Source organism: Trichechus manatus, unplaced genomic scaffold (genome assembly GCF_000243295.1).
Source record: "Trichechus manatus latirostris isolate Lorelei unplaced genomic scaffold, TriManLat1.0 scaffold00309, whole genome shotgun sequence".
Lineage (NCBI taxonomy): Eukaryota > Metazoa > Chordata > Mammalia > Sirenia > Trichechidae > Trichechus > Trichechus manatus.
Window position 1 is genome coordinate 295,611 of NW_004444245.1, and position 20,116 is coordinate 315,726.

General features: G+C 54.9%; 2 protein-coding genes across 5 annotated transcripts in view; one reads left to right on the forward strand and one right to left on the reverse strand.

Annotated features, from left to right (window-relative positions):
• Window positions 1-4,927, forward strand: part of ATP2B3 (ATPase plasma membrane Ca2+ transporting 3) — a 48,584-nt gene extending 43,657 nt beyond the window's left edge. For 2 of the 3 annotated variants that reach the window (XM_004390557.1, XM_004390559.1), the window contains one exon: window positions 4,416-4,724. In XM_004390557.1, coding sequence (XP_004390614.1) covers window positions 4,416-4,724 — 309 coding nt within the window. Of the gene's footprint in view, window positions 1-4,415 lie in introns of all 3 variants that reach the window. The other variant, XM_004390558.1, reaches the window with a different exon arrangement.
• A 7,388-nt stretch (window positions 4,928-12,315) lies between these two features.
• CCNQ (cyclin Q) lies at window positions 12,316-20,074 on the reverse strand. Of its 2 annotated transcripts, none has more exons than XM_004390560.2 (5): window positions 19,957-20,074; window positions 18,604-18,787; window positions 17,251-17,383; window positions 14,901-15,128; window positions 12,316-12,853 (listed from the first exon to the last, which is right to left on the reverse strand). In XM_004390560.2, exons 1-5 carry the CDS (start codon window positions 20,072-20,074, stop codon window positions 12,764-12,766), a joined length of 753 nt encoding a protein of 250 aa, XP_004390617.1. In that variant the 3' UTR covers window positions 12,316-12,763. The 2 variants fall into 2 exon arrangements, with proteins under 2 accessions (XP_004390617.1, XP_023581213.1); XM_023725445.1 differs by lacking the exon at window positions 19,957-20,074 and adding an exon at window positions 19,530-19,585.
• Between the last annotated feature and the right edge of the window lie 42 nt (window positions 20,075-20,116).

Below are 20,116 nucleotides of genomic sequence, written 5' to 3' on the forward strand. Positions count from 1 at the left end.
AGGTAAACGGCGACTACACACGTGGACCTCGCCAGATGGAATACACAGGAATCAAATCAACTACACCTGTAGAAAGAGAGGATTGAAAGGCTCCATATCATCAGTCAGATCAAGGCCAGAGGCCGACTGCAGAACAGACCATCAATTGCTCATATGCAATTTCAAGTTGAAACTGAAGAAAATTAGAACAAGTCCACGGGAGCCAAAATACGACCTTGAGTATATCCCACCTGAATTTAGAGACCATCTCAAGAATAGATTTGACGCATTGAGCACTAATGACCGAAGACCTGACGAGTTGTGGGATGACATCAAGGACAACATCCATGAAGAAAGCAAGAGGTCATTAAAAAGACAGGAAAGAAAGAAAGGACCAGAATGGATGTCAGAAGAGACTCTGAAACTTACTCTTGAATGTAGAGTAGCTAAAGCAAATGGAAGAAATGATGAAGTAAAAGAACTGAACAGAAGGGCAGCTCAAGAAGACAAAGTAAAGTATTATAATGACATGTGCAAAAACCTGGAGTTAGAAAACCAAAAGAGAAGGACCCCCCTCAGCATTTCTCAAGCTGAAAGAAATGAAGAAAAAAATTCAAGCCTCGAGTTGCAATATGGAAGGATTCTATAGAGAAAATATTGAACAATGCAAGAAGCATCAAAAGAAGATAAAAGGAATACAGAGTCCAAGCTGCACTAAAGTCTCCAGGAATTGATGGAATACCAATTGAGAAGTTTCAACAAACGGATGCAGGGCTGGAGGTGCTCACTTGTCTATGCCAAGAAATCTGGAAGACAGCTGCCTGGCCAACTGACTGGAAGAGACCCACATTTGTGTCCATCCCAAAGAAAGGTGATCCAACTGAATGTGGGAGTTATCAAACAGTATCATTAATATCACACGCAAGTAAAATCATGCTGGAGATCATTCAAAAGAGGTTGCAGCAGTACATCAACAGGGAACTGCCAGAAGTTCCAGCCAGATTTAAAAGAGGATGTGGAACCAGGGATATCATTGCTGACATCAGATGGATCCTGGCTGAACACAGATACCAGAAAGATGTTTACCTGTGTTTTATTGACTATGCAAAGGCATTCGACTGCGTGGATCATAACAAATTATGGATCATAACACAAATAAGAACACTTAATTGTGCTCATGTGGAACCTGTACATAGACCAAGAGGCAGCCGTTCGAACAGAACAAGGGGATACTGCATGGTTTAAAGTCAGGAAGGATGTGTGTCAGACTTGTATCTTTTCCCTATACTTATTCAATCTGTATGCTGAGCCAATAATCCAAGAAACTAGACTATATGAAAAATAACAGGACATCAGGATTGGAGGAAGACTCCTTAACAACCTGCGTTATGGAGATGACACAACCTTGCTTGCTGAAAGTGAAGAGGACTTGAAGCACTTACTGATGAAGATCAAAGACCACAGCCTTCAGTATGGATTACACGTCAACATAAAGAAAACAAAAATCCTCACAACTGACCGATACGCAACATCATGAAAAACGGAGAAAAGATTGAAGTCGTCAAGGATTTCATTTTACTTGGATCCACAATCAACGCCCATCGAAGCAGCAGTCAAGAAATCAAAGGACGCATTGCACTGGGCAAATCTGCTGCAAAAGACCTCTTTAAAGTGTTGAAAAGCAAAGATGTCACCTTGAGAACTAAGGTGCACATGACCCAAGCCTTGGTGTTTTCAATTGCCTCATATGCATGCGAAAACTGGACAATGAATAAGGAAGACTGAAGAAGAATTGATGCCTTTGAATTGTGGTGTTGGCAAAGAATATTGAATATACCATGGACTGCCAGAAGAATGAACAAATCTGTCTTGGAAGAAGTACAACCAAAATGCTCCTTAGAAACTAGGATGGCGAGACTACGTCTCATATACTTTGCACATGTTATCAGGAGGGACCAGTCCCTGGAGAAGGACATCATGCTTGATAAGGTAGAAGGTCAGCAAAAAGAAGGAAGACCCTCAACGAGATGGAGTGACACGGTGGCTGTCACAATGGTTTGCACACTTATCCGTGTGGCCAACAAGGGTTTGTGGAGAGACTATGTGCCAGGCTCTGAAGTTGGCCAGAGGTGTGAGGAGACTTAAGCTTAGGCTTAAGCAGGGGCCTGGCCCGGTCATGTGACCAGGTGCCAAAGGAGGTGACCTAGCTCAGTGAGGGGATGGGGCGTGGCCAAGGTCCCGAGGTGCAGTGCTGGCACATGGTTCCAGCAAACGTCCCCAGGGCCCTGGAAGCAGCGGCCAGCTCTCTGTCCCTCCTGTCCTTCCTCAGCAGATGACTGGGTGGCTTCCATACCGTCCTGCGCCCATAAGAGGCCCAACTAATGAGGCCACAGCTGAGTTGGCTCCAGAAAGTGGATTCTGTCTATTTTCATTAAAAATATAAAACAAGATCAACTTCTCAATCTTTGTGTTACCCCCATTTTAGAAGTCAATTTGGCGGGATAGAGGCCTTAGCGAGAGTATTTGATTGTCTGCAATGTGGCAGATGTGGCTTTATGAAGCACAAAGAAAATCCAAACTGGATTTAAGATATGGAGCTGGAAAATTCAGATTTTATGGCGGTGTTTGGCTCACTTATTGAACTCAAAAGACCGTGAGGTTTGTCTTTGCTTAAACTGATTTAAGACGGCTGCGCTTGGCCGCCCTGAGTCGGCCAGAGGGCCCGGATGCTGGCAGGTTAGTGGACTCGTTTGTCAACAGGGTAATTCATTGTCTAAACTAGGAGCTGGCCAACTTTCTCTGTAAAGGGCCAGGTAGCAAATATTCTCAGCTTTGCGGGCCACACGGTCTCTGTGGAGACCACTCAGTTCTGCCATGAAAGCAGCTATGGACATGTAAGCGAATAGGTGTGGCTGTGTGCCAATAAAACTTGATTAACAAAAACAAGCCAGCCAGGATTTCGCCCTTGGGCCATGGTTTGCAGACACCAGGTCTCAATGAAGAGCACCAAATCCTTGGACGTGGAAATGACCTCAGAGTTCATATGGTGCCCTCCACTCGAGTTTATCTAAGAGGAGCCTCAGGCCCTGGAAATGCACTGCCTGCCCATTCGGGGCGGACCCCTGTGTCCCGGCGGGTCGCAGTTTGGGGCCAGCTGGCACCGCTGCTGCAGTGTGGCTGAGGCCTGCCTGTGGACTTCTAGAAGCAGGAGGACGCCCAGGCTGGGGGCCAGGGAGGGAGCAGTAAACCATGAGACTTGAGTGCCTGTGTCAGCAAGAGGGGGTTAGAGGGCCTAACTGGTGGGCAGGGCCCTGCTGGAGCGCAGGCGCATCAGCCTCAGACAGCAAGTACTGCGAGAGGACACCCTGCGGCCTGGCAGGTGGTGAGGATGGAGCTCAGCGGGGGGCTGGGGGGTGGCAGCCTCCCCTTGGCCAGTCCCAACAACCTGAGGTGGGCAGCGTTGGCGGCCACAGGGCACAACATGTAACAGCCTGGATGGAGGGAGAGTCGGCAAATGCCAAGAACTGAGGGGAGCTGGCTGGGGCGGCGGGGAGGAAGGGGGCAAGAAGGCGAGGAGGAGGAGGCGCTGGGGAAGAAAGGGCAGAGGGGCAGATGCCTCCTGGACACCTTCTGTGAGGGCAGGGCTGGCGCAGGGAAGGGACTGCGCGATGGGCCGAGGGTGGAGGGGCTGTAGGAGGTGAGGAATGCCTCCCTCATCTCAGCAGGGGCAGGCTTGGTGGCTGCAAATCAAAAGTGGGGCCACCTTTGGTCTCAGATGCTTCTGAGCCCCCAAGATGGAGTTGGCTGGTGGTACACTGTGTTGAGTGCCCTTGAGGGGGACTAAGACAAAGGCGCAGAGTGGCGGCGGCCAGGTTGAGCAGCAGGGAGGCTGATGGTGAGGCCTGGGGGACAGGGTGAGGTCCCAGAAGCCAGGGAGGCTGTCCGAGAACGGGCAGCAAAGGGCCCCATCTACTGGGAGCCTTTCCTTTCCAGAGAACACTCCAGACAGCTTGCCAGCTCTCCCGCAGTCTCCCTCTTACAAATCACCTGTCTTTTGCACTAAATTGGACTTCCGATTTGGAAGACACCCCAGGGGCCAGGCACCTGCCCTCCATCCCAGGCTGGGAGAGGGGAGGGAGCAGCGAGAGTCCAGCTCTCAGTCTGGACTTCCAGAACAGCCACCCAGGCCAGCACAGAGAAAGCCCCTTCATGAGGGTCAGTTGACGGGAGGGCAGTCCCCAACCAGGATGCCCTCCCCCAGCCAGGCCTGCAGGCAGAGCCACCCCATTCCATCCGCCCCTGCCGTGGACGTGCACTTAGACTGTGATCACCACATCATCCGTGTGGACGCCGTGGGCAGCCGCCCCCCACTAACTGTCCTTCCTTTCCTTCCTCCCCTCCCCTCCTCCTCGGGACCTCCTGCCCTGCCCTTCCAGATCCGGGTGGTGAAAGCCTTCCGTAGCTCGCTCTACGAGGGCCTGGAGAAGCCCGACTCCAAGGCCTCCGTCCATAACTTCATGACTACGCCCGAGTTCCTGATCAACGACTACACCCACAACATCCCGCTCATCGATGACACGGACGTAGACGAGAACGAGGAGCGCCTGCGCGCCCCCCCGCCCCCGTCCCCCAACAAGAACAACAACGCCATAGACAGCGGCATCTACCTGGCGACGACCGCCAGCAAGTCAGCTACCTCTTCCAGGCCCGGAAGCCCCCTCCACAGCGTGGAGACGTCACTCTAACGGAACTCCTGTCTTACGCTGCACACACGCGCGCACAGACACACTCACACACTCTCTCAGACTCACCCACACTCACAGACGTGAAACCATGTACCTACAAAAGAGAGAAACACCCAAGATGGCAGAAGACTTTTCTTGCACATCATTTGCAAGAAGCCAAATCCGCTCACTAAGGGTGCAGCCCACCAGCGGCTTCTTTATCCAGGACCCTAGCAGAAGGAGCTTCTGCATCCGAGGAGAAGAGTTAGAAACCGAGAGGGTGAAGCGCTGTGTTCCCCACCTGTTTTTCTAGCGATGCTTTTTTTTTTTTTTTTTAACAGACACTACAGTTCCACCGTGTGTTCGCCATAGGGGCTGTGCACTGGGGCAGGGCGCTGGCTGGGGTTTATGGGGAGCCACGGAATCAACAAATTCATCCAAAGAAGAGGCGAGTGCTCTGGCTGGGAAGGCTGTTCCTGTGTCCACAGCGCTTCCTTTCCTGCCCCGTCAGCCCAGCGGACGGCCCACCCAGGGGAGCCAGTGCAAACATACCTGCACCACAAAGCAAACGCCCCAGAATAAACCGTACACATCAACAGTATGCGTGAGTGTGCGTGTGTGTGGAGATACGTATATATAGATTATGTGTGGAGTTTTATATATCTATATATATATGACAAGATGCATATTTAAAGCCTAAGGAACTATTTATTGGCATGCTATGTCCATTCCTTTTCTCGGGCATTTTCATTTTGACATTTCATTATTTATTGTAGCAGGGAGCCCTGGTGGTGCAGTGGTTAAAGCGCTCGGCTGCTAACCGAAAGGTCGGTGATTCAAACCCAGCCACTCTGCGGCAGAAAAATGTGGCAGTCTGCTTCTGTAAAGATTACAGCCTCGGAAACCCTATAGGGCAGTTCTCTGTCCTACAGGGTCACTGTGAGTTGGGATCGACTCGATGGCAGTGGGTTTGGGTTTGATTTTATTGTAGCAGGTGGGTTTTTTCAGGGAACTAGACTACAAGGATATCTTTTGGGTTCCCATATTTTGGCCCCGAATCCTGTCTGCCCCTTGTGATCCCCCAGCCCTCCGCCCTCTCCCGCTCACCCATTGCCACCTCTCCCTCCCAGCACAGTTGCGGAGCGTCGTAGTTGTTGGGATTCCCGAGAGGGACATGGAGGGGAGGGGCAGCGACGAAGGAGATCAGGGAACGGTTAGGAAAGGAACTTTTGCGCTCTGAGACCCCTGCCTATAGAGGAAAGCGCACTTCAATGGAGTTTTTTATTTAGAGGAAAAGGCTAAAGCCATTTCAGAGTGCGCCCTCCCATGGTGGGTGTGGAAGCTTGGTTTACAGACTCTTTGGGTCACGCCTCAAATTCCAGATCCTTCATTCTGGCTGCTGGGCTTTCCAGGTCCACACCCCCAATTTCAAGAGCAAGGTCAGGTCCTGCACCCGCCACCCCACCCCACCCCCATGCCTGCACCTGACCCAGATGGAAGGATCTGGACTCTGGAGGGTTAGTGAGGCTGTGTCGGGGTAGCAGCCAGGCACGACCAGGGGCGGCAGGCTCACCCTCAATAGTGCTCAGAAACATTCTCCCCCAGTGCCAAGTCCAGAGGAAGCAGTGCCAAGAGTCAAAACGAAGCTGCATTGATTGACTGGAGGTCAAATTCACACACAAAGGAACTGCCTGGGTGACTGAGGTCAGGACCGGCTACCTGTCAGCCCCAGCCTCCTCGGCACCTCCTGCTGAAGTCCTTTTGCTTTAGCGAATGCCAAAAAGTTCTCCCTGGCCAACCTCCAGGGTCTGCCATGGGGTGTTAGGCGCCCGCAAAGTGACTGGGAATGTGTCGTCAGATGCCACCCACCACAGCGCTCTTCCGGCCACCGACTTTTCATCCAGAGAGCATGCGCAGAGGACACGGAGGCCCCACCAAGGCATAGGTTTTTATCTGCTGCCCTGCAGGGCTGGTGGCAGTGCCGCTGCTCGCGTCAAGCCAAGTCCAGGCACCCACGGGATGCCGGTGAAGTGGCGGCGCTCTGCCCACCAGGTTCCTTTACCTCGTGAACTGGTGGCTCTCACTTTTGCAGGCCAGTGGCCAGTCTCTGGGCTTGGGAGACGAGCTGAGGGGTGAGGTCAGATGGAACTGCAGGCGCAGATTGGCCCCTAGGAAGTCGAGCTGTCCCCAGCCATACCGAAGAGGGCTTGTCCCACTCCACCTGTCTCAATGAGCTGAGTCCCCCGAGCCAAGCCACACGGAAACTCGCTGGCTTCCCTTCGCTGCCATTAATCCTGTGTCACTTGTGAGCAGGGTAGTCAGAGCTTGGGCAGAAGAATTCCTGTTGGAAACGGAAACCCCCATTTTAAATGCCAGCTACCGATCGTTTAAAGCCATCCCTTTTTTTCTAAAGGGCACATTGAGAATGTTACCCATTTGTAAATTGTTCCCAAAAAGAGGCACCTCGGCCTGCTGAGGGGCTTTGTGTTCTTAAACAAGAAACCCAACTCGACGTGGTGCAGGTGGACTGCTGCCCTCGCCGGTTCTCTGTGTCCGCTGTCGCTGTCGTAGACATGCTGGGGGAGCGGACAGCCGGTATGTGTCTACCCACCCTCGCCGCTGCTGCTGTATAAAGTTGCCCGGTGCAAGGCTGCCTTTCCACTGGGGTGTGGGTGAAGAGAGGGGCCAGGAGGTACCAGGACCTCGGCCTCCGGCTCTGGGTTCTGTACAGTCTCAGGCTGAGGGACTTGGAAGGCCCTCTTTTCAAAACACTATATTATATGGAATGGCTTGGTCAACCGTGTTCAGTCATTAAATATGTTTTACATTTTTATCTGCCTGTTATAAAGACGAACAAAACAGTATCTTAATGAGAAGGACCACAGATGCTTAATAATTTAAAGTCTGTAGTGGAGTTTCCTAATTCAAAGAATAGACCAAAATTTCTGTGTATTTAACCAAAAAAAATGAAAGGCTCCTACAGTGGCGGTCTGGGTAACGTGTGTTCTTTATGGTGAACAAATCAGAGAGGTTTCTTCAGCCCACATCACTAGCGGCATGGGTGGTCGGTAGTCCCTGGGCGGGGTGGGCTGCCGGGGCTCCTCTAACCTCACGGGTTGCCGACTGTCCAGGCCAGTGCCCTCAGATGATGGGGAGACGGGGGGTGCGGGCAGGCGCCACTACTCAGTGCCACCACACCAAGCCAGATGCCACCGCTGGCACCCACACGGACTTCCTCTTGAACCTAAAGCCATTGAAGACACCCCATTATTTCTCTGCTGCACACATCACCCTTCCAACGACCAAGTCTGGGAGTCTCCAAAAGGCACAAAGACAAGGAGCGACAGCAGAGGCAGACAAGTCACAGGGAGCCCTGGCTTCACTCGCACACTAGTAGATCTTGAAGCTAAGGCTGAGTGAGTCGTGTTGGGCCAAATTCCAATAGCCGGCCCCTTATGGAGAGTGCACACTTGACTTCCACTATCGAGTATGCCACAGGTTCCCACGGGAAAAATCAGGACTTAGCCACATGGCTTGGGGCAAGGAAGTGTGACAATACCCAGCCTTCCACAAAGCCAGCACCGTCTTCACCGCCTCCCCGAATCCCGGAGTGAGGGGGAGGACGGGAAGAAAGAGACAGGCCGAGTCTCTCTGGATTCGTTTCCACGAAGTGGGTGGCTTACGGCAGCAGGAATTGAGTCTCTCCAGTTCCGGAGGCTGGGAGTCGGAAGTCAGGGCCTCGGCAGGGCATGTGGATGTCTGTTCACGTGGCTGTCTTCCTCCTGTCGATCTCTCTGTCTCTGTGTCTCTCCTCCTCTTCTATAAGGACACCGTCATATAGGATTAGGACCCACGCCACTCCAGTATGACCTCATGTTAACCGGTAACATCTTCAAAGACCCCATTTGCACACGAGGTCACGTTCACAGGGACCAGGGTTAGGACTTCAATGTATCTTTTGGGGGACACAGTTCAACCCACAACAGCAACGCATAGAAAAGCCTGTAACAGAACAACCCTTATCCGCACTGCTGCACGGGTCCTGAGAGACAGGGGCCTAATGTTGTGTTTTGTGGTAAATCGTCCTTACAAAGCAGGTCACAAATGTCCCAACACCTTTTCTTTATCTCTGTTCAAAAGACAACACTCAAGGCTGGGCCTCTAGTCCCCACCCACATCAGGAAAGCACCCACACGCCCCAGCAATGGCCAAGGGCCACAGTCCGCTGAAATGACAGGCACACCATCAGTCTGAGGTGATCCAGCCAACCTGCTCAGTTCACGAACTGGGAGACTGAGTCCCATAGAGTCAAAGGAGCTTGGCCGGTATGCGATCATCATGACAGGAAGTGCAGACACAAAATCCCAAGGAGCTGCCTGGTGGCCTCACAGCCCAGAGTTTTCTGGGCCTGCACTCGCAGGTTTGGTGCGGTGGTTCTCAGCTGGGGATGGGGGTGATCCCCGAAATGTCCTGGGGGCTTTATTCAAACTACCCGCTTCTTTCTGATACGCCTTGGGGAGAACAGACTGGAATAGGGGTCACTGGCGGAGATCTCCTGAGGCGTCTAAGGCCCCTCTGTCCAGCAGCCCTCCTTGTCCAGAGCCAAGGGTCCTGCTTTATGAGAACTGAGAAAACTGCGACGAAGCTGAGGCTTTCGCTCAGAAAGGAGCTGGAAGCCTTGTTGGGGGAGATCAGGCACAGGGCTTCTTCACTCTGTCCGAGTCCACAATCAGAGAAGGCCCAGAGCAGTGGGCAGCCGCGGGGGCCAAGCGCAGAGCCAGAGGTCTCCCCGCACTGGGGGTCTCCCTGCGCTGGGAGCAAAGACCCAACAGAGGCACAGCGCTTTGTGGAAGCAGGGAGAGCTGAAAGGGCAGAGGCCCTGGGGGAGCCTTGCCCTCCACCCTCCATGCCCTGGCCCTGATCCAGCGCTCGTCAGTTGCCAGAGCCACCGTCCCTGTCCTCACATGGTCCTCGGACACATTGGGTGGACAGTTGTGGAAACAATCACAGTAGAAAGGGGGATCCGGGGCAGTGGGGCCTAGCCTGGGGCCACCTCTAATCCAAGTCTAAAGACGGAGGGGGATCAGCTCACCGAAATGTTACGGGCAGCGGAAGCCATCGGGCAGGGCACAGTACCCACAGAACGGAGCAGTCGGCCAAGGAAGCCTGGCCAGCTCCTGCAGCAGCCGAGGGCCTCGGGGCATCCAAGCGTGATGCCGGCCCCATGTGCAGAATGGCCTGGATGCTGGGGCCTGGGCCGGGACTTCACCCCCCTCTTGCCGTTCCCACACAAAGCGGCCCCTGAGGCAGTGGTACCTTAGGGCAGAATGGAGGAAATCGAGAACTTCCGCCAGGCCCCAAGCCCAGGGAGCACACCCAGCAGGGAAGTGCTGGAGGCGAGGGCCACGCTAGCTGAAGCTCTGTCCCCGCTCCCAGCCACACATATCTCTCACGCGTGTGTGCCCTGGGCTTGGGGGCTGAGGGAGGGAGGTTCTCTGTTTCCTCCCTAAGTTGCTCAGGGACGTTCAGAGAGACAGATGGCAAGGGCTGGAAGGGACCTAAAGCGGCACCCAATCCACTTCTGTAGTCAATAAAGATGGCTCTTCTGCTCAGTAATTTATCCATTCAGTAACTATCCGCTCAGTAACTATCTGTTGGATGAACAAAGAAATGAATCATAGCAAACGCTCACTAAGCCCCCGCACCAGGCCTCACACATCACAGGTCTTCCCCATTTCGTGTCTCATCTCCCGCCCCAAATGTAAAGAAGCTTCAAGAGGGCAGGGGGTTTTGTCTGCTCGGTTCACTCTTGTACTCCTAGCTTAGAAGAGCCCTTGGCACAGAGTCAGTACTCAACACATCCTGCTGAATGAATGGCCTCAAACAATTTACAAGGGCGGGGGCTGAAAGAGACCACAGGAAGCAGAAACTTACAGTCACACCCACAGAACGGTTATCCCACCCCCAGCCCAGGCCAGGCTGCCCTCAGATTCGCACCCTGTTTTTCTAACCAGAAAACCAAAAAAAACCTCAAACCTGTTGCTGTCAAGCCGATTCCAACTCATAGCGACCCTGCAAGACAGAGTAGAACTGCCCCATAGGGTTTCCAACGAGCGCCTGGTGGATTTGAACTGCCGACCTTTTGTTCAGCAGCTGTAGCTCTTAACAACTATGCCACCAGGGTTTCCAACCATCTAACCCCAAGAGGACAAATATGTAGCCAGTTTGTAAACTCAAGCGAGCCCCTCCACCTGACTCATCACCTGCCCATGACTCCTCCCCGTGTCCCCACCAGGGATGCAGGTGAGGACCAAGTAACAGAGCTTTTTGGAAATATTATCTTGACCCAGTGTTGAGGCCCTAGCTGGAGGCCCATTAGTTCCCCCTCTTGAGCAGCTGTTAAAGCCCACACTCTAACCACCCTACCTCCCTTATCGGGCTCTCCCACTTCCAGGACACTAGGCAGCATCCTAATGGTCCTGGGGCCAGATACCCAACAACCAGGGAGAGCCCCCATTCCCTGGAATCCATGGACTCACTCAAATTAGCCAATATCCCAGAAGATGGGAGCACCTGGGTAACCCCGGCCGGCCAGCCACACTTCAGCCGCCACCGACAATTCCAGAATGCTGTCCCCGGCGCAGCCCTGAGTGGCCCTACATGGATGCCTTACCACTGTCCACGAGGCTCTGTGTCATACACACCACTCAGAGAACCCACATTCCGGCCAACTCTTTCCAAGTTACAAAGCAGCCCAGCGCCTTCCAGCTTAATGTGCCAGGGCCTAAACCTAACCTAACCCAAACCCTAACCCTAACCCTAACGCTAACTTAACCCTAACCCGAACCTAACCTTAACCCTAACCTAAGCCTAACCCCTAAGGCCTAACCCTAACCCTAACCCCTAAGCCCTAACCCTAACCCTAAACTCAACTTAACCTAACCGTAACCTAACCCTAACCCTAACCCTAAACGAACCCTAACCCTAAACGAACCCTAACCTGACACCTAACCCTATCTCTAACCCCAACCTAACCCTAACCCTAACCTAACCCTGACCCTAACCCTAACCCTGTGGGGCTGGCGGGCAAGGACAGCTGACCAGAGCCCACTCTTCTGTGGTAACAGCGTCCAGAACCTTATGCCATCGGGGCGAATGATGGTTCCAGTCGCGCGCACTGGGTTCAGTGAGGGGACTCCCTTCTCTGGGGTGTGTGTGCTCCTTTCCAGAGACGGGAGACCCAAAGGGCTCTAGTTTCTCTGGCTCCTCCTCTAGACCTGCCGCCTGGCTGTGAAAAGTAAGCCCTATACACCTTTGAACTACACTGTGGTCAGGTCTGGCTTTTGGGAACCAAAATGCCATCCCCAAGCCTGGACTTGCCGCCTGTGGCTGTGCTCTTCCAGGAAGCGAAGGAGGCTCACGCCCTATGTCCCCATGATGCCCTGTCTGGCACAGTAAAATGACACGGGGCAGACACTCGACCAGCGAGGCCTCCAGGAGCCACGGAGGGGCTGCCTAGGAACGTCTATTGAGCCCAGAGAGCATCGTCGGTGCCCTGAAGTCCCCAGAGGCAGCGTGAGCACAGAGCAAAGACAGGGTGTCTGTGTGGGTTTGTATCACCTTTTATTATACAAAATAGAATTCCCTCTATGTTGTACAGTCATCCTTTCTATAAATCAGGCTTTAAAAAATCCCAGGGGATACAGTCAAACAGGCTACTTTGATTTTCCTCTCAGTGAAGCCATGCCTTGAATGTAGTCTGCATCCTCACGAAGGACAAAGCGCACACGGACCACCTCAGATCCGCCCCCCAGGATGGTCTCCAGCCCACCACCAAAGGGGCGCTACCTATGTCTGGCGCGTGGCTGGCAGGGGCAATCAAGGCCACAGGTCAGAGCGCCATCAGCAGCCATTTCCAGGAGCAGAGAGCTATCGCTCCCAACCAGTCCTCTGGGGACGGGCCTGCATGGCCATGTGGCCGAGCAGTCCGCTGCTAGCCTGGCAAGTCCAGTCCGCAGCCAGGCATCCCGCTTCTCTTTGGACAGGCCAGGACCAGTGCCTTAGGGGATCTCTGTGTCCATGGTATAAATGTGAATGAGATCAGACACAATATTATCAATGGTTGGCTTGGTAAGGTCGTCACTAAACACCTAGAAAGGAGAAGGAAAACAGGTTCCGATTAGACTCACTCTGTGTCAAAGCAGATCACCAACCACTAAGCCAAGAACTGCATTTCATCAGCAAAAGGGAGGGCATGAGGGCTTGGGTATGAGCACAACGGTGGTTCTCTTGCAAAGCCAGTTCAGTTCCAGCCCGCCAGAGGCCAAAGACTTAAGAGGAGAGAACATTCCAGATGGAAGAGCACTAGTAATCATCTAACCCAAAGAGGACAGGGGACTTGTCCAAGGCCACACAGGGAGTTGGTGATAGAGCTGGGCCTGGAGCCCAGTCCTGGGAGGTGACTTCCATGCCCTTGGAATATCCTGCCTGGTAAGAGTGCCTTTGTATACCTGGAGCCTTGGACCACGCCAAAACAATCTATGCCAGCAGTGGGATTGATGGTGGGGAACTTGGACCACCCCAGACAGTCTATGCCAACAATGGGATTGATGGTGGGGAACTTGGACCACCCCAGACAGTCTATGCCAACAATGGGATTGATGGTGGGGAACTTGGACCACCCCAGACAGTCTATGCCAACAATGGGATTGATGGTGGGGAACTTGGACCACCCCAGACAGTCTATGCCAACACTGGGATTGATGGTGGGCACCTTGGGCCACATGGTATCAGCTTGACCTGTGGGGGACTGGAGTCTGAGTAACTAAGGTCAGCTACATGGGTGCTACATGCTTACACGACTGACCCTCAGTAAAAACTCTGGACAGCAAGGCTTGGCTGAGCTTCCCTGGCTGGTAATATTCACGTGTGCTGTCACACATTGTTGCTGGGAGAAGCAAGCACTGTCCGTACAACTCCACGGGGAGAAGACCATCAGAAGCTCACGCCTGGGCTCTCCTGGACTCCGTCCTATGCACCTCTTCCCTTTGCTGGCTTTAATCTGTACCCTTTCGCTGCAATAAACCGTAACCGTGAGTATACTAGTTTTTCTGAGTCTTGTGAGTCCTTCTAGTGAATCATCGAGCCTGAGAGTGGTCTTAGGGACCCCCGACAACAAAGAAAGTAAAAACCAAAGCAGTGAGCCTTTGGTCGGATGCTGCAACTACCCTGGGGTGGGTGGGGTGGGGGTTGCTGTCTGGGGAACCAAGGCACCGATGAGGGACACAAGTCAAGGCCGCGGGCCAAGCCAAGGAGGGAACTGGACCTGCGACCATCCTCCTCCTCCCCCCCAAAAAAAAACCAGGACCATAAAACGCTACGACCGCAGTGAGATGCTCATCTAGACACTTCTGAGCAGTGGCTCAGGAGGCTGGGCTGTCTCGCCCTGGGGTCTGAGGGGAAAGCAAACACTTCAGAAGTAGGGTTTGCTCAGCAGAGTCCACCCACTACCTTGGAAACCCCAAGCCAAGAAATGACTGTTAAAAAGTAGTCCAGGGCAGGTGACAACCCTGGGGCACCCGGCAGAAGAAAGGCAACAGTCTGTGCAGGGAGACACAGCCAAGCCCTCAGCAGAGGCGCGGCTGGCAGCAGGAGCCAGGAGGCCTGACGGCGTGACCGCACCTCACGCTCAGGGCACGGGTCAGTCTACTGGCTGAACACAGCCTCAGGGGAGAGGCGTGCCCAGGACAGACAAGGGGACTGTGTCGTTTTTTGGCTGTGTGGGCATCAGCCAAGGAATAGCATGTGTCAGGACAGCTTCGACTTTCAACAGGGTGGGCAGGGGAGGTGGCGCTGCGATGGGGTGTGTGACCCAAGACCTGCAGGAGGGGAGGAAGGAGTCAGGGAGGTCTGGGGAAGAGCTCCTGGACCCAGCTTTGTTAGCCCTGATCTAGTCCGAGTTCCCAGTCAATGCACAGGATGGGCAGAGAATGATCCGGCCCAGGGTCCACGGTGCTGAGGTAGAGAAACCCTGTGTCCGACCACGAGAACAGCCCCGATATTCCCGAGCATCCCGCACCGTCATGGATAATGAACGAGAGGAACGTGTACGCCCAGCAAAGGGTGCTCCCGGGGGCCCTGGGAAAAAGGAAGGGCGCACACGCTCCGGCCGAGCCGCGCGCGGAGCGGCCGCCTCACCTGCCACCACGGCTTCTCGGCGTCGGCGTCGGCAGGCACCTCGACGCCGTAGACCTGCAGGGCCAGCTGCAGCACCGCCACGGCTATGTGCTGCGCCCGGAAGCGGAGGCACAGCCCGCCGTGGTAGCTGTCCCGCAGCAGGGCCCAGGCGGTCACAGAGATGGGCGTGCGCTGCCAGCTGTATCGGTTCATCCAGTTCTTGAGCGAGATCAGGTAGTGGAGCAGGTACTGAAAAGACGCAGCAGTCAGCCAGTCTCCCTCGGGCCCCCAGCTACCGCCCCCACTGGCTGCCTCCTCACGCCTCACTCTGCCCCTGCCGCCACCTGCCGCCCGCCACTCTCTCCCAAGCTGTTATGTCACCTCCCAACCCTTACGCGGGCCTCTAAGCCCTGCCTCATCTCCCCCTCTCCATCATGGGCCCCAACCGCACCCTTCCTGCCAGGCACACTCCCCCAGAGCTGGAAATCGTCTCTGCCCCAGCCCCAGCCCCCACAAGACCACTCGCTGGCATCCTTCGGGCCCAGCACCAACGAGCGCACCCAGAACATCTTCTCCACGGCTTCACCGTGTTCCGGGCACCATGGGAAATCATTTTCTCACTTTTTCACTGTTATGCCTGTCCAACTAAGATCGAAGGTCTGGAGGACTGAGTAGCTGCTGTGCCCTGCATGCCCAGCCCGATGCCAGGCGCCACATGGCAACAGTCGGTGCCCGAGAACTCGGAAGCGCGCTGAGCTTGGCCATAAGATCTTCGTGGCACTCCAGACCTTCTGGCGGTCAGCCCCTGCTGTGCCCAAATCGCAGGCCGAGTTGAAACTGGTGTGCTCCCTTCTGTCTGGAACGTGTGTGTGTGTGTGTGTGTGTGTGTGTATGTGTTATGGGCTGAACTGCGTCTCCCAAAAAGACAAGTTGAAGTCCTAACCCCCGGTATCTGTGAGCGCGACCCTGTGAGGAAACAGGGTCGTTGCAGATTTTGTCAGTTAACATGAGGCCACACTGGAGTAAAGGAGCCCTGGTGGCGCAGGAGTTTAAGCACTCAGCTGCTAACCGAAAGGCTGACGGTTTGAACCCACCAGTCACTCTTCTGGAGAAAGATGGGGCAGTCTGCTTCAGTATAGAGTACAGCCTTGGAAACCCTGTGGGGCAGTTCTACTCTGTCCGCTAGGGTTGCTGTGAGTTGGAATGGACTTGACACCAATGGGCTTGGTTTGGTTCACTGGAGTAGGAGGGGTCCTCATCCTAGATGACTGGGACACAGACAGACACACAGGAGGAGGACAGCCATGTGACCGCAAACCAAGGGGCGCCAAGGATCCCCGGCCATCACCAGGAGCTAGGAGAGAGGGCCTCAGAAGGAACCAACATGGCCAACACCCCAAGTTTGGACTCCCAGTCTCCAGAACTGAGACAATAATTTTTTGCTCTTACAAGCCACCCAATGTGTGGCACCTTGTTAGAGCAGGCCCAGGACACTCAGGCACTATGAGTCTGGCATGCCACATCGGAAAGAATTCAATACGTCACTTTACACCCAATCCTTAGACTCCTGTCCCAGCTAAAGGCAGGAGAAGCTTCGCAAAGCTGAAAGCAGCGCCAAGCCATCGCTGCCAATCTGAGGACTAATCCTCCAAAGCCCACGGACTCTGCATTCTGGTGACTTGTTGTCTTGACAACTCCCTCCCACAGATGCCAGTGCAGCGCCTCTCCCTCCGCCCAGACATTTCTCCAGCATTGTGTCAACCGAGAAAAGACAGTTTAAAAAATCCTGGACCAGAGCGCCGAGTCACACCTCCCCCATCTCTCCCCAAGCCATGCTTCCAAGCCGCTTTCATGTGGGTCTGAGGCCTCAAAGTATCACCTCCAAATGCACTCAAGAGTTTGACTTTTCCCTTTTGCTGCTGTTCTAGATGGTTCTTCTGCTGAGGCTTATGTATCCTCAAAAGTGAAAAGCGTACTCCATAGCTCAAGCTACCTGATTTTCTCATGTATTTCTAAACACTGCTGAGCTGGATATGAGCACCAAGGCTGCAGAGCCACTCACGGTAACAGGGACCAGCAGATCCCCAAACTGACCGTGTAGTTTAATCTCTGTAGCACCCCAAAGTCGTCTGAGGGAACAGCCGGGGGCCCTCAATGGCTTCCGAGGGTCGCACAGATTCCAGGGCACCACCACAGACGGGCGGATGAAAAGGTGTACGCTGAACGGGAAAACTGCCCAGGAAAAGCCGAGAACCCGGCGCGAGGCCGTCTAGCCAGTCACAAGAGTACTGAGCGGGGGGCACACATCCGACAAGCCTCACTTTCCAGACACAGAACACAGGCCTCAGTTCACTCCCCTTGAAACACGTACCTTGTGTGGATGCTGGAAGGAAACCTGGAAACGCAAAACTCGGAGCATGAGCAGCTCACACTGGACGATGCTGTCTCGGAGCTCCCAGAAGCGGGCGTCCAGCTCCAAGGGCTCACTGCTCGGGTTCAAGTACCTGCACGGACAGAGAAGCGGCCAGTTACCACAGCTCAGGACAGGCATCTGAGCAATGGGCCAGCTCGAACATGGCGAGCCGCGTAAAAGTTACACACTGTCAAATTCAAAGTGACGCTGAGCGTCTGCTGTAGGTGAATGTGGGATTATATTTCCCTATCTGCGTGTCAGTCAGTCTCCATCTGCACGTCTGACGTGCACGATGAAGAGCATAACCGACAGAGGGAAGAGGCAGGTTTCAGCCTCGTGGGCTGTCCCTGTGTCATCCAGTGAGGTGGCAACTGCAAGGACTGGCACGCTGGCAGCACCCGAGATGAGCCGAAGCCACGGCATGCCGAGTCAGTTACACTCTCCGTTATGGTTGCCCTGGTGCTGAGGATAGTCTTGTGACCTGGAACAGCCACACCCAGGGCTCTCGCTCTGGGCCCCAGGAACTGGATTTACACGTGCCATACGAACGACACATTTGGAAGAGTGCAGGCTTTTCAGTTTTCAGTTTCCCAGCTCTCTCTCCTGAAGTACCTTACACACGTCCACCACGCTCCCACGTACGCTCCGAATCCTCGACCGCTGACCCACTGTGCCAAGGCCCTTGCCCCTTTCCCCACGTCCCCACCTCCGCTCACCTGGGCCCAATTTCCCCTCCTGCTGACCGCCCACCGTGCACAGAACAGTTACGGTGAACTTGGACCTGCGTCCCTCCGAGTCCTTCCTGTGCATGATGCCCCGTCACGCTCGAGGGGGCAAGCACGTCTCTGCTACTGTTCATTAATAAAGAAGCAGCAGCATGAGAGTTTTCGCTCCTGTGATTAGCGTTCCTGGAAAGACAGTCCCGCACGGCAAGTTACTACCTTTCCAGTAGCTAGTTCTGGCTTCCTCTGCCCTGGGCCACTGCGTCAGCACAGCACACCCCGCTGCCTGGGACCCGGCGGCTCTCCCCATCAGGAAACCCGGCTCTGGGCTCCTGCTGGGCTGTCCATGCCAGGGCGAGGGCTACTCCCTGGCAACATTCAGATTCTGGCTCTCACGCCATCTCAATGAGGCAACTGACCCCGCACGTGCTTTTCCACCTCCAGCCACCCATTCCTGTCCATCCGCTACAAGGCCAACCGTTGTCTCCTTTGGGCCACTGTGCCTTTAGAGCTCGACTGGCCCTCCTCTGCCCGCCTGGGCTGGCCACTCGGCGGCTCTGCACGAAGGCCCGGCCCATGCAGCGCTTACCTGTTGGACACGTTAATGATGTCCCGCGTGCGCAGGTGCTGCTCCTCCACCTTGCCGGCCAGGTAAATGGCCGACATGGCGATCAGGTAGGGGTCATAGGCGTCCAGGTCAGTCTCGCCAAAAAACTTGTGGTAAATGGTACACGCCGTGGCAATGGGGATGGACTGCAGCCCTAGCTTGACACCTGCAGGAAGGAAGCAGGCGGGGAATGCCTCCACACCTGACCGAGCGGGTCAGAGAACCGTCACCCCGCTGGGATCTCCTGCACGCATGGGCTCCCACTTAGCCACGTGTGTACTTCTAACAAGGCCCAGGCCTAGCCAGGCTGCCCCACTGCGGGCCACACTTTGAGCAGCCAGGGCTGGACTTCTGCTCGGAGGGAGCCACAGGCTTCCATCACCTCTGACTCTGGCCTCTTGTGATTATATCAGGCCCACCTGGCTAGTCCAGGGTACTCTCCCTATCTCAAGATCTTCGGTCACATTTGCAAAGTCCCTTTTGCTAGGTAAGGTCCCAGTCACAGATTCTGGGGCCATTATCAGCCTTCCCCAGAGGGCAAGGACATGTGCAATATGTTTCATGAAGAATTCCCTCGAAGGTGATAACTAAAAGAGCGCTGAGCATTTCAAGGATTAAGCTTTGCTCGTATCCCTCATTCCCAAAGACGTCAGCAGCAGCGGTACTGCTGCCCACAACCATTCATGCCTTTCACAGAGCAAACCCTTGAAGGGCAGGATGCTTCCCAGCTGGATGACAGCAAATGAGGGGACACTGCCATCACTCCTTAATCCACTTTGCAACTCTTCTTGGAAATCCTACAGGAATCAGACGGCTGTGTTGCCTCCCCTTGGGAGCAACAGCACACAACACCATGTGCAAGCCCTGCCATGGTTCAGGACGCGGGTCCCCAGGGGACCAGACCTCACCAGCAAGGCTTGTCCCAAGCCTCATCACCAACAACGTGCTCCAAAAGGCTCAGGGCGACCAAATACCAGAACGAGAGGGATGCCGGGAGACAGGTGTGGCAGGAGGCGCTATAGACTCCACTGCTCAGCGGCGACCAGCCCCGCCGCTATCTGTCTGGAGGGCTGAAGGCTCGGGCCAGTTTGCCCCCCGGGAAATGGGCCGAGCAGCTCCATGCCTGGTACACAGGATGCGACCAGGCCCTTCATCAGGCCAAAGGGCGGCTCTTCGGGCGCGCCTCCTCCAGGAAGCAGTTCCGGTCACTGCAGCCGGGGCGCCGCCGGCTCCGCACCCCCGCCGACCAACACGCACTTCCGCGGCCCCTGTCCCGGCCAGGGAGGCCCAGGCCCCGGGGCCCGCGTCCGGCCCGCTTGCCCGGGCCGCGGTTACCTGCCTCCATGATGAACCTCGTCACTCGGAAGTGTACCCTCGCCTCCGGCGCTGGCCGCCCCTGGGCCTGCGGCGCCGCAGCCCCTTCTCCGCGGCTCTCCGGGCTAACGGCCTCCATGAGGCCCCACCCGCGCGGCCCCACGCGGCCCGCCGGAAGGAG